Consider the following 15,005-nt stretch of genomic DNA (forward strand, 5'->3'; position numbering starts at 1 on the left):
TTCCAAGATTACGACGAACAATTTTAATTAAAATATTCAATGCACGACTAAGCGACTCGAACCACACTATTTCCTAACCCTTCCTCGATTTTGATTCGACCTTGGAACAGAAGCAGAGAATTACTGTAGTAAGCAATCTAATTGCAGTGTTATCGTCCGGTTGCATTATCTCCGGGATATCAAGACACTCGACGCTAGTAATCTTAGATTATCTGTAACGCATTTTATTGTATCGATGAGCCAAGTCGACGATGACTGACGGTGGCCTCTGTCGGGCAGCAAGGATAAGGGAAAGAAACAGAAGAGCGAAGGTTAAAAAGCCGGAAACAAACGAAAGACAACGGACTGTCGAAGCGACCATATTTTCCTGGCTGCGTTTCACGGGCGTCCATTAAAGTCGAGGTACTTTTTTCCAAACGACATAATTGCTTTTATTCTGCTAATCCTGCGCGAGAATAATCGTGATCGGGAAATCAAGTTTGGTGCTACACTCCTTCGAAGATTCTTGGCTCGTAAGTTTTTCCATCATCTCAGCCATCCTTTGCGTGGAACTCCCCATTTTGTCAATGTCTTTTCGATATTTTTCACTATTAAATTTTCAGTCTTGGTTTTATAAAATTCTCAATGTCTTTACTATTAAATTTTCAATGGAATTTCAATTGCGAGACGATTTCCAGAAATTGGTGATCTTTCAGTGACCTTGGGTGGGGGGGTTTCCAGTTTGTCTCCTTTTCTTCGAATTTTCTCCAGGTTTTACCAAACCGTGGGAAACTGTCTGAGAAAATGTCATTAATTAAAAGACAAACTCTACTAATACCATTATTTCTAGCTAATTTTCTAATAAACACGTGGGGATTTATTATAGTTGCTGCTAAAATGTTGATAGAATTGTTACGGCGCATTCTTCCCTGCTTCAATTTTTTTAAACAGTTACTTAATTGCGTACAATTAAATAGCACGTAAATAAAATTATTATTCATATCAAAATTCGTATCTGATTTTTAATAAACTTTAGAAAATCGAACAATAAGGAAAGCAATAATACTGAAATAATTTGATAAATATTCGCCAATTAATTCATCGAAAATCATAAAGAAACGCGTAAGCAGATTGTAAAATAGAAATGTTATTAATAAAATAGGAACTACGATACCAGGAAAAGATAAAACGGCTATATTAATTATCACAAATTTATCGTAAAAGCAGAAGTTTTAATTAGTATTGTCAACGAGTGATAAAATTACCAACTATGATAAGAGAAATAGTATAAAAAAAAGGAATCCAATTGTTCTAAACAATGTTTTCCCAATCGAAACTTCGGGAAAAATTATATTTCTCAGATTATAATAGTGAAAAAATTTTTTGTTAAATTCTAAAATGGGGAAAAACTTGTTTTATCAAATGATACAAATTGTTGATAAATATAATAAATACATAATTGATAAATTCGAGACGAGGAAATTATGGCAAACGGAGAGACCCATTTGATTTATCAGCGTGCAGCGATCTAAACAAGAATAAACAATGATAAGGAAAGAGATAAGGTTCGCAGCTAATTTATATCGCCATCGAAGGCAATTTCCCAGAGTGCAACGTGCAAAATGGAAGTTTATGCGGATGCGCCATAAATGTTGCCATAAATAAGAACGATCTAATGCAGTTTATAAACCGGTTTTCTAACGTGCTGATTCGAGGAAATTTCTTGGAAATAATTAACTATTAATTTTCTTCTTTTGCATCTAAGAATAAATTTTCTATATGTTTCTATTCGATACTGGTTATTTATTTTATTTAAAAATTAATAATGTCCATACCTGGCCATCGATTACAATATCAACTATAAATTATTTTTCCCATTCGATGCTTTAATACTTCAATTATCATTCCTAAATATATTTATTTAATAATAATTGACGTAAGTTTTTTAATTAACGTAATTAAGGATATTCTAAAATAATAAATGTACCCCTAAGATATAGGAAAAGCTTATAATAACGATAATAACATCAATAACCAGTGATTGATACAACATTTGTTCAAACGAAACATTAAACTTAAAATCTTTCACAAAGATCCTTACATAAATTAAACCTGAATATTTATGAATTTTCTTAATCAATAAACATTAACTCTACTATAAAATAATAGGTATTTCATTAAAGTATCGACTGGAAGATGAAGTAACAATTAATCGATGGTCAACTATTGGAAAATATTCGTTTCTATAACCAAAAAAATTTTTTTAAATATTCATTATAGTATCGAATGGTAGAAAATGAAATAGTAATTAATAACATCTCCACTTCTCGATATAGTATTCGTTCCTACGATAAAAACTTTGATGTTAAATTAAACCTTAAGGTAAACGTCTTAATCGACATCATTAAGAACATTTTAAAATAATAAATACGCTCTTAAAATGCCTCAAAAATCATCTAAAAACAATAATCGATAACCAATATCAACAATCCACTAATCACTTTCGGTTCACCTTACTTTGTTTCCTCAAACGTAGACCCTTACTGTCATCGTCCCTTCTACTAACCATTCCCCACCACTCACGTAACCTTAACCCTCAACCGCGCGTGCGCAGCATCCCACGTGACCTCTAACCTCGAAATACGCATGCGCAGCTCCTCTTAGCGGGCAGTCTACTGCCAATCTCACACGTGCATTCAAATGAATCGTGTTCCAGCAGTTTCCAAGTATCCTTCAACCTTCCATCCTCTATTTCCCCAATTCTACCAACAATTCAGTGAAAAATAAACTCTGGATCCACGGATAACTGTAAGTAATCTTCATAAAACAACAATTAATAATCGAATTATGAGAAATTAGGCTTGAAAGACCACGTGGGATGATCCGATTTGCATACGTGACACGGTTCGATCTTTCGCTTCTTATTGGTCGATTCACCTCACATAATTACAGATAATTGATAGATTAGGTTTATTATTTGTCCTTGTTGGTCCGATAAATGAGAAATTTTACGTTTCTTGAAATTTGGTATTGTTTTCCGTGTGTTTAATATTGGTTACTTTAGTCTGTACATGTTTTGAATTTTGTTTTTATTTTATTAAGTTTTTACAATGTTGGGAACTGTCTGTGAATAATTGTGTGGGTAATTGTGGTGAGATAGGCGATATTATTAGATACGGCCTGCAGACATTTCTTTGTTTGAAGATTGTTTTGTATTGAATTCAAGGCCGACCTTGCCGCGACGCAAACGTAATCTCTACCGGGCGTACCGAAATATCTTGCCCTTGGACAAAAAGTTCGTTACAAATATTAGGTTGTTGTTTTGGGTTTCGAAGTTTGGAATTTATATAAATTATAATTGTTTCTGGAATATTTAAATTCGATGCTTTGGAATTTACGGGATTGTAGTCGTTTACAGAATTGTTCAATAGAATATTTATATTTGAATTCTTCGAAATTTACGCCAACATAATCCTGTATAAAATCATTTGACACGTTTACATTTAAAATTATAGAACAATCATAATCGTTTATAGAATATTTAGATTCGATATTTTGAGATTCATGCGACCGCAATCGTTCGTAGAATATTTACATTCAATGTTTCAGAATTTACACAACCAGGATCACTCGATAGAATATTTATATTAAGACTGATATTTATACGACCGTCATCATTTCGAATATTTAGTTTCGAAATTTTGGGAATTTACGAGACCATAATCGTCTATACAATTATTTGGAATATTTAGATCACAAGTTTCGGAATTTACGGAACTATAATCGATATTTATATTCAGATCCTTTGAAATTGACGCGACTACAGTCGTTTATAGAATATTTAAATTTGAACTTTTTGAATTTAAGTGACCATAATTGTTTAGGTAATTTAATTCCAAAATTGTTGGTTTGGTTAGTTTTGTTCAATTTATGAAAAATGTTTGCTTTTGAAATTTAGATAACTGTAATCGTTTATAATAGCGGTACTTAACGTTTTGTCTACCACGAACCCTCTTTAAATAACTTTTTGCGTTTGCGAACCATTAAAAATTTAATGCGGACCATACGTTGAGAAACGCTGATTTATACAATGATTGGCTAGTATATTTATATTTAGATTCGAAACATTGGAATTTACGTGACCATAATCGATCATAGTTACATTGTAAATTGTGTTACATTTAAATTCGAAACTTCGAAATTTAGGTGACTATAATGGATTATAGAATAATCATTCATTAAAATAGATTTGAAGATTTGAAATTTATGTGACTATAGTCATGTACAGGCTGTTCTCGGCCACCCCTGGAAAAAATTTTAATGGAAAATTCTAGAGGCCAAAATACGACGAAAATCAAGAATACCAATTTGTTGATGGAGGCTTCGTTAAAAAGTTAACAATTAAATTCAAAGATTTCAAATCGTTCTGAAAAAATTATTTTTAATTGCAGGAATCAATTACAATCATTTTTGGTGAATAGACATACCCCCGAAATCCTACCCATTTTCTAGAAAAAAATTCGAGAACGTGTGAAATTTTTCGGCGAAAAACAAATTTTTCAAATCGTTCTAAAAAAATTATTTTCGGTTGCACGGATCGATTACAATCATTTTTGGTCATTACACATACCCCCGAAATCCTACGCACTTTCGAGAAAAAAATTCCTTACTGAAAATCTAATTAGGTGCCTAATTTGTCGACCAAAAAAGATTTCAAATCGTTCTGAAAAAATTATTTTTAATTGCAGGAATCAATTACAATCATTTTTGATCAATATACATAACCTCGAAATCCTATCCATTTTCTAGAAAAAAATTCGAGAAGGTGTGAAATTTTTCGCCGGGAAAAAGAATTTCAAATTGTTCTGGAAAAATTATTTTCGGTTGAAGGGGTCAATTGCAATCATTTTTGGTGAATAGACGTACCCCCGAAATCCTGCGCATTTTCGAGAAAAAAATTCAGAACGGGCGGAACTTTAAACGTTAATAACTTTGTAACAAAACCTCCATTAGCAAATTGGTATTCTTGATTTTCGTCTTATTTTGGCCTCTAGAATCCCCTGGAATCATTTCGAATATTTAGATTCGAAGTTTTGGAAGGTACACAACGATAATTGATCGTAGAATCATTTGATGAGTATATTTAAATTTTTTGGAACGTACGACTACCAACGTTTATAAAATATGTAGATTAAAAATTTTTAAATTTATGCTATCGTAATCGTCAATATTAATTATCCCGAAATAAACAAAACTTACTTACTAAAAATATTCGCCTTATTATTTCCAGATTTCAACCATCCAAAATGGTGTCTTCATCAGTAACAGAGGTTGCACAACTCCCAAAACCCAAACCCTCCTTTCCTCTAACTCCAGGTGACTACCAACTAGTAGGCTGGGATATGGACACAACCGGCAAAAAAGTAATAGATGAAATCTGCCAGATAGCCGGCTACACGCCTAATTCGTCCTATTCCCGATACGTGATGCCGTACAAGAACCTAAATCCACCAGCTATGAAAAGACACAACATGAAAGTCGTAACTATCGGAAAATTTCGAGTTCTGAAGGACATGAAAACCAACAAGGTCATTAACTAATTATTTCCAACTAAAATTAAATATTTCCAATACTAAATTATGGTTGATTTCCAGGTTTTGAAGACGAAAAGCGAGATTTCCTCTTTGATAGAATTTTTAAACTGGCTGGAATCAATTAAAAATGATGAAAAAAATGGAATTATTTTAATTTATCACGAACCGAGGAAAGTTATTCCGGCAATGTTGATAGAATCCTTGAAAAAATATAATCTTCTGGAAAGATTTAAACACACCGTAAAGGGATTCGTCAATGGATTCAATGTTGCCAAAGTAAAATGCGAAAATTCGATTAGAGCATTTTCTTTGAGGACTTTGTCTCGTGTTTTACTGAATCAGGTAAGAACTTTCAATTTTAACTACAATGTATTCGTTTGTGCAAAATATTTCTTGCCCAAGGAAATTGTAAACTTTATTTTTTCCGGGAAAATTTTCTTCGAAAAACTATATATTTGCAAGGGAAGTTAATTAATTTGGGGATTGTTTAAAAGGAGAAGGAGCTAGATAATGCAAACGACAGAGCCTGCTTGGCTTTGGAAATAATTCATCATTTACATTCTTTGGAAACTGTGACCGGAAGCGAAGCAAACGGAAGTGGCGACGGTGGCGCCAATGGCACGAAAAGTACTATAATAGAATTTATTAGTGAATTTATTCAGCCAGTAGAAATCGAAGAACAAGAATATGCAGGTAAATAAATTATTTTACTATTAATTAAATGATTTAAAAATGAAATATAAAATATCTTGAGATTCGTTTAGTCCTTGTACAATTTTTATATAACTTTAATGCAGTTTTTCTTTTATTGTAAAATAATATTTAATGATTGGTAATTTTAAATATGTTGGATTTGTTTTAGAATTGAAAATAGTATTTAAAAGGCAGAATAATTTGAGACCCATTTTCGGAGTTCTATTTCGATTAAATCGACGGGAACGCCAACATGCTAGTCCTTTAAGAAGACTACTGGCCGAAGCAGGAATTGAATATTCCCAATTGCAAGTTAGTATAATTTATAATAAGTAATAATTGTCTTCTATTGATATTTAATCGCAATCTTTACAGAAATTAAATTAAAGAAAAGGTTTAGAGCAGTGGTATCAAACACGTGGGCCGCATATGGCCCGCAAGATCTTAAAATGCGGCCCTCTGCCAGAAGCTTAAAATTAATTTTATTGAAACTTTTATATTCGGTAATTCATCCCTATGCAAATAATTATTTTCTCATTTAAAGACTAATAACACTTTGCACAGGGGGAGATTAACAAGTGAGCATTTAATATCTATATTAAAAATATTATTGCAAACAGTTATACCTGATATTGATCGAATAATTTCTGTCAAAAGATACCAACTTATTAGTAAAAGAAAAATATTAATTTTCCTACTTTCCTACTAGTAATATCTATAACTGAGGTATTTTTTCATGTATAACTTCATAGTTTGTGTAAATGTAAACAGAAAGAAAAAAGAAGTAAAATTTAAATGAAATTTAAATAAGTTTGTTTAAAAATGAATAACAAATTTTAAGAGACCTTTTTTTTGACCGAGACCAACGGATTCCCCGAAACTGTATTTGTTGGTTCGTGATCACATACGAGTTTGACACGACTATTTTAGAGGATAGTAAAATATTAAATTAGTACTTTTTTTAATATAATGAGAAATTCTTATATAATATTTTATTGTGATCAGAAATTTACATATGTATTTGCCTTCAAGTGATATTTAATCGCAAATTCTACAGAAATTAAATCGAAGAAAAGATTTGGATACTAGAATATTAAATTAGTATTTTCTTTTTTTAATGTGATTGAACGTCGATTGCACAAAATTTGTCTTGGTGTGGGGCTTTAGGAGAATTTATTTAGAATTTTATACTACTAATTGTAAATTTTCTAAGAGATAATATTTGCAAAAAATGTTTTATTTTGTATATTGATTGATAAAATAATGCTTGGAAATCCAATATAAAATATTCAGAGGTATATATGGGTCTTGTATAATTTTTCTACAATTTGATACAAAATTTTTTCTTGTAAAATAACACATAGAAAATCTTTGTCTCTTGCCTTTTGAAATTTATTACTTTTGATGCCATTAAACTTTGCAGAACTCCAAAAATAAACTATTAATTCACTAAAAAATAATAATAAGTAACTAATTAAAATCGTTTATCCATAATCTTTAATTTCGAAAGAATACTAAAATAAATTATTTTAAATTAATACAAAACAATTTATTATTAATAATTCATCGCCAATAGTATTTGAACAATACATACCCCAAAAAATTCTATTTTTTTATACCATAAATTAAAAAACTTTTTTGACAAGATTGAATTACTGTAAAATATACAAAGATTGAAATGTTACAATATATAAAAACAATCTTAGAAACCTTATTCTCACTATATGTATATGGAGATGCTTCAAATCTATTTCATTAATTTCATTTCACCAAAATCCTTCAATTATTTATTAATAACGTTGAAAGAACTGAATCTATCGAATTGTTTATCCACAATCTTCAGTTTTAAAAAGAAATTTCAATTTTTATTGCTATAAATTAAAAACCCTCAATGAAAGCATTTTTTTTATTAAATTTTGCAAACCCCCAAAAATAAATTATTAAATTACAAAAACGTTATTAAGTACTGAATAAAAATTATTTTCTAGGAAGCTTGGACCAATGGAAAGAGAGAAGGCCTAGAGAAATTGCTCAAAGAGAAACTAATAACAGAAGATAAGAAAATGAAGGATTTGCTTATAGTACTTGAAGGTCACTTCGATTCAGAGAAAAACCCAAGGTCAAGTTTATCCCAAGACTCGAATAATTCGAGAATTATTGACGACAAGATAAACAATAACAAATGCGATTCTGACCAAGAAAGTACAGATTCTTCTACTTTAAAAAGAAAAGCAGAGTCCAAAATTAGTGCAATGATTGCCGAAAAATAATGTGATTAATCCTTCCAGTACCTTTTAATTAATTAGATCAAACCTAATTAAACAAAGAAAAGTCATTCCGTTTATTTTTACAATGAAAAGTGTTATTTGTTGCAAGTATTATAAGTTTTATTTTTGTTTTGTTTTAAGTATAGAATTTATTTAACAAATGTACAAATAACACGTTAATTATTTTTATAACAGTAAGTTTAATTAATTATGCAAAATATTGTTTTTTTTTTTTTTGCCTAATATAATAGATTATTCCTTTCTTTTTTGTAATGAAAAATGTATATTTTTTACGAAATTTCATTTAAATTAAATAAAAACTTGAAAATTGGAATATGTTTGGTCTCCATTTTTTATGGAAGATTTTGTGTTTTCGCTTTTATTTTTGTGAAAAATTATAGGTTTTGCATCCGTTTAGTCTCTATTTTTTATAGAAAATCCTGGTAATTATATGGTTTTATGTTTTGTATTTGTTATAAAATTTTTTTGCAAATTTTATAATTGTTCAATTAGGAAAGTTAGTGTAATAGGTAAAAAATTGAGAGTTTCTGGTAATTTGTTAACTGATTTCATATGTGAATGTCTATGCGGTGGACCGTTGTTTCCGTTTATGGCTTTTCATAGAGCGTGCCGAACGATGCGAACCGTGAAGAGTATACATAGTGCGTAGCATAAGCGATGACTGAGTTTGAGAAAAATTTTAGGACGGATTATATACGGGATTATGCGAATTTTTTAGTACTTCATGGAGTTTTCTTTAAAAGTGAATTTTTTTATTTCTTTTTCCGGGGTATAAATCGTTGAAATTTGTTATTTAGTATAAATATTAGCATAATTAGTTTTTTCCCGTGCATACGTGTGTGGGTGTATGTGTGTGTGTGGTTGCTTATTTTATACTGTTTTTGAAATTATTATAGTTTGACCAGAAACAAAATTTTAGTGGATATGGAGAATATATGTATAAGGTACAATTTTATTTGGTAAATATTATTAAGCATGATTTCTTAACCTCAAAATACAAAAATAGTGAGGTGAGAAAATTCCGACGATTAAATAAATTTTTAGGATAAACTGGTATCTTTAAACCTCAGAATCAGGATTTGTTCAGTTTATGCTTGTTACGTAAAGACGTATGGTTTCTAGTTCTCGAACTATCTATAAAAATTGTAGATTCTACAAAACTACGATATTTTTCAATTTATTTATAAATTTCTGTGACAAAATGGTTTCCTAATTCTTAAACTAGGAATTAAAACACAAAAGCTTCGTTCATTGCTTTTTTTCTGTAGAAATTTCTATGTAAATAATAAATAATATTTACTATATTAATTCTCAAAATAATATCAATTTAAAATATAGAAGAAGATTATTTCAGTATATTATTAATTATCATAATACTTTTTAATTAGAATCCTCCAGCAAAACCGAAACTAATTAATTTTTTAAACCGTATGATACAAGCTGAGCAATTAAAGAAGATTCGCTCGAGGAACTCGTAAATTAAATCCGAAACAAAAGGAAATGAAGTAATCGATTTGGCGTAAAAATTATGCCTTCCATACGTTCCTGGAAAACCGTTAATTAGAATAAGGATTTATTTTAAATAAAACAAGAATTTATGATAAACAAAAATTGAACAATTCAAAACTAAAATGAAAAAAAAATAAAGAAATGTTCCCCAAAGTATTATAAACAATATAATTAATACGGTATCACCATGATTAAATTTTCAAAAAATTTTCAAGCTTTTTAAAGAGTTCAATTTTTTAAGGATGCAATTCTTTTTTTTCACAAAAGAAGATTGTAATATAATTTACAACAAATTGTGATAAAACAAACGATTTCCATTTGTGGACTGTTTAGAATTAAACAATTACTACAAAATCTTGGAATTTTGAAATTTTTCACGTGTTTCATATTTCCTTATTGTGTCAACAAAGATTATGTCAATATCTACAATAGTATTTTGGCAATCTTTTAAGTTTCACCACCCACGACTTCCATTTTGTTCGAAAAATAATTTTTTTGCCTCTCACTACTTATTATGTTCTAAGCCTAAATTAAAATAGTTTCTTTCAGTCTTTCAGTGCAATTGTTTAAATGATAACGAAGAAACTATAATTGTTTAAAATTGTTAAGTTTGTTTATCCATAATTATTAAATATGGTTTATAATCATCAACGGAAAGAACATTTCGATTATAGTCTTCGAAATTATGCTACTATGGCTTGCTTCAAGCAGTTTCAGCAATAATAGTCGACCGTTATAGTTTGTCACGCTTCAAGGCAGAAAATGTACCCGTTAGGGTGAGCATGAGCGCCGCCATTGCCATAATTTCGTGCCACGATAAAGGAAGAAATCATTTCATTCGTAAAAGCTTCGTCGGCCATTTTAAAAAATTTGTTTAAATTCTATCAAAGATTTTACAGTACTTAATTACTTCAATAGAATAATTATGGTCATTGACTGTTTGTTATAAACTAACGAGAAAAAATGTGACAAATTAATTTATAACATAATTTTGCTTTTAAGGGTAAAAAGATTTGCATCGTTTGGAAATTTGATCGAAATTAGAAATTAGTAATTGAAATAGTATAAAATAGACCAATTTTTGTAAAATCTTTGTAAATAATACTTTTGTGCATGCAACTTTCTAAAAAATTCTAATATGAATTAACTTTGATCTGTCTTGCAATTTATAATATAGTATATTACAGTCTTTGAGAAATTGAATCATAATTTTATTTTTCCAAAGGAAAAAGAGGTTATGTTCTTGGAAAATGGGCCAATTTAAAACCAATAATTACCAAGGAAATTATGAAATCGAGGTTCCAAAACACGTAAATAATTGCCCAAAGTGCAGAACGATACAAATCCAATTCAAAATGGTAGTCGTTTTGCCAGCCTCGGATGGAATCCTAACGGACGAGCAATTTTCCCGTAGAATTTCGACGCGTATGAATGCGTGACATAGCACTATGCTCTGTTAGATACTCTTCCGACTGACAGCTGCCATAAATCGCTTCGAACGACGCCATCTCGCTTTTTATGCAAGCATCTGCGTTGAAAAGAACGAAAAAGAAAATTCAACAAAACTGAAACTTCGATTTCCTCTACGATATTTCAACTTTGTAACCATAAACGCTAATTCTGATTTACTCGAGTCAGGTCTCAGTTAAGTAACAACATCAAACTGTAAGTTTGCAATCACTATAGTGCATTATCTTGCAATGGAAGCTTTAAATATTAAATTTTGTGACAAATTGTGACTAATATAACATTCGTTTCTTCTTTTAGAAATTATTTAACAATTATTATTCGAGGTCTGCGTATTTAAAATATCTAACTTCTATATTAAGTGTTATAATAAATTTAAGCAACAGCAATTCTTGGTGAAATTAATTTTAAAACATTCTATTCCCAATAAAAACAATTTCTTGTGGATTTAATTATTTATTGAAATAAATTCTCTCGGTACGTAGGAAAAATATGTTCTCCTTTTAAATAGTTTCAAGTTCGAATCTGATAACAAAGACGCTCTATAAATTATTTATAGAATTCTTTCCGTTATCTTCCAAGTAACAAAGAGGACGTTGATACTGATCAACTGGATGGAAACTAACGCTCAGATGACGCAACTAAACCGTCAAAATCATCATATTTTGGGACTATACAGTGTCCCATACAACTGTATGCAAACAAATGTCATAATTGTATCATATTATAAATGTTAATATTGTAACTAAGACGATGAAACAGTATATGTATGGCCAAGAACAAGAATCCTTCGAAAGATAGGAACAATCTGATATAGGAGTTTGCTACGGGTGAGGTATCATCAGAGTTCTCATGTGATACACTCTTAGAACTAATTAATAGTGAATAAGAAACAGACAACATGCTACAATTTAAAAGGATAGAAACCACTTCAACAGTCAGAAGTATAATTGATGCTCCTGGTCCATTAGGCAGCAAATGAAGGTCACAGGCTAATGAGTTTACAGTTAGTACTGATTCTTCTGGCGACTCTAGTGTCAGAGTTGTTAATTCTTTCAATTCGAAATAAAACATATTAACATTTTCACAAACTCAATAAGAGCTGAGAACCGTAACGAAATCGATATACCCATAACAGTTGTAATATTTTACCGATTCTTATAACTGTTTTCATCCCTTTATACTGTAATAGAAGACCGTTTGAATATTTATTGTATCGTGAGAATCGCAGAACGTCTGTAAAGTACACCAAAATAAGTACCTCAATACTTTTGTTATAAAGATTTAAAGACTGCATCGAATAGTTCGATAAAAATTGTACAATTTCATTCAAAAAAGAAATGAGGTTGCAGTAAATAAAATTACATTCGGCTTGTACATCATTCGATACCGTTTACTTGTGCCTTATAACATTTTTCTGTATTTGTAATCGTTTTAGAGATATAGATTTCCCCATTATCCGTGGAATACCCCGTATAAATTGATTTTTATCATTTTGGGATCAGAACAGTATCGTCAACCGTAGGGTATATACTCGAGTGAACGAGACGAGTCAGTGAAGAAAAACAAAGAGTTCGTGTGATATCCACGTAGTTTCTGCAGTCATTGACTACCAAAGAACATTTAGACAGGGGGGCACACGAGCGTCCAAGCGACGATCTATGTTCTTCCTTGTCTTGTAATTGAAAAGACATAGAAACGCCGATCTTGTCTGTCTTCGTTGTTTTCAATTACAAACAAGGAAGAACATAGAAACGCATGTCGCTTCGACGCCCATGTGCCCCCGGGCTTTACGATTCACATTCAGAAACGTTTGTTTACGTTTGCTGAGTCGTCCCGTTCGCCCGAGGATGCATACGTTGCATCACGTTCGTCAGTTTGTTTTATTTAGCGAGATTGGTCCCCATCTTTAGTCGCCGCATCACCAGTGCTTCAGCACCGAGCAACAAGTTGGTAATTATTCGTGACAAGACACACTGTACACCTGTATGAAAAATATAGAATTCTATTCATTTAATAAACGACTAAATCACTTAATAACTCATCGTCTAATTTAGTAATCCTTGTATATAATCATAATAGAATACTACCACAGATACAAAGGAACATACCCAATTCCAAAAATTTTGATACTTAGAGATATACAGGGTGTTTGGCCACACCTAGGAAATATTCTAATGGGAGATTCTAGAGGCCAAAATAGGATGAAAATCAAGAATACGACTTTGTTAATGGAGGCTTCGTTAAAAAGTTATTAACGTTTAAAGTTGCAACCGTACTGAATTTTTTTCTCGAAAATGCGCAAGATTTCGGGGGTATGTCTATTCACCAAAAATGATTGCAATTGACCCCCGCAACCGAAAATAATTTTTTTAGAACGGTTTGAAATTTTTTAATTTCACTGGAAAATTTGGGCACCTACCCCCCGTCGATTTTTCTTAAAAATTCGTTTTTCATTTTTGATAATTTTATTTGACACCCTACAGAAAAGTTGTGTAATACTTTTTTGTAGGTACCCATGAGCTCTACTTCAGAAAAAAGTTTCATTGAAATATATTCACTATTGTAGAAATTATGGCTATTTGAAAATGGGACCATTTTTATGGGGTTTTTCTCATTTTAGAGCGTCAAGGAACAACTTTTCCATTATTTTTAGAATTTCTACATATTCTCTACTAAAATACGCGTTGATTGCTTTTTTAAACATTAAAATCGTCCTATCCGTTCAGAAGTTATGACGTTTTAAAGATTCGCATGAAAATTCGGGCAGACATTTCTGGCCAGAAATCATATTTTCGGTGAGGAATTTTTTTCTCGAAACTGAGTAAGATTTCGGGGGTATGTATAATGACCAAAAATGATTGTAATTGACCCCTGCAACTAAAAATAATTTTTCCAAGACAATTCGAAAGTCTTTTTTTTCACTCAAAATTTTCAACACATACACGAATTTGTTTCTCAAAAGTGGGTAAGATTTCGGGGGTATGTAACAGAAAATAATTTTTCCAAAACGATTTGAAATTTTTGAATTTAATTGTTTATAACTTTTTAACAAAGCCTCAGTCAAGAAATTGATATTCTTGATTTTCGTCTTATTTTGGCTTCTAGACTCCCATTAAAATTTTTCTCACAGGTGGCCGAACACCCTGTATACGTATCTGCAATCGTCTTATCTTATCAAGCTTAATTAAACTCAGAAAAAATCATTGCAATAATTTACTGTTGGAAAAATGCTATTTATTCTTTGTTTATTTGTGGAATTTTGAGTCCAGGAAGCTCTGGAATCGCGAAACGATTAAGCGAATTGCTTAGACGGTTGCTGACTTTCTCGGTGCGTTGGTTTTTAGGTCAATGCCGCAACAAAATGAAGAATGAAGCCTCGTACAAGAACGGAATATGTAAAAATATACCTTAACATTATTAATAAATATTTATTAACTATCTTTGAAACTTTTTCCACGTTGGAAATTAAATT

The 15,005-nt window shown here is 30.7% G+C and overlaps 1 protein-coding gene across 4 annotated transcripts; it reads left to right on the top strand.

The window, feature by feature from the left end:
• Positions 1 to 234: 234 nt before the first annotated feature.
• Positions 235 to 8,778, top strand: Exu (maternal protein exuperantia). 4 transcript variants are annotated; one of them, XM_076776490.1, is made up of 6 exons: positions 235 to 402; positions 5,270 to 5,567; positions 5,634 to 5,915; positions 6,068 to 6,266; positions 6,436 to 6,578; positions 8,255 to 8,778. In XM_076776490.1, the coding sequence occupies exons 2-6, from the start codon at positions 5,286 to 5,288 to the stop codon at positions 8,534 to 8,536; spliced, it is 1,188 nt and encodes a 395-aa protein (XP_076632605.1). In that variant the 5' UTR covers positions 235 to 402; positions 5,270 to 5,285; the 3' UTR covers positions 8,537 to 8,778. The 4 variants fall into 4 exon arrangements, with proteins under 4 accessions (XP_076632605.1, XP_076632604.1, XP_076632603.1 ...); XM_076776489.1 differs by lacking the exon at positions 235 to 402 and adding an exon at positions 439 to 512; XM_076776488.1 differs by lacking the exon at positions 235 to 402 and adding an exon at positions 2,638 to 2,787 and having other exon boundaries at positions 8,255 to 8,776.
• Positions 8,779 to 15,005: the final 6,227 nt, after the last annotated feature.

Source organism: Colletes latitarsis, chromosome 11 (genome assembly GCF_051014445.1).
Source record: "Colletes latitarsis isolate SP2378_abdomen chromosome 11, iyColLati1, whole genome shotgun sequence".
Taxonomy (NCBI): domain Eukaryota; kingdom Metazoa; phylum Arthropoda; class Insecta; order Hymenoptera; family Colletidae; genus Colletes; species Colletes latitarsis.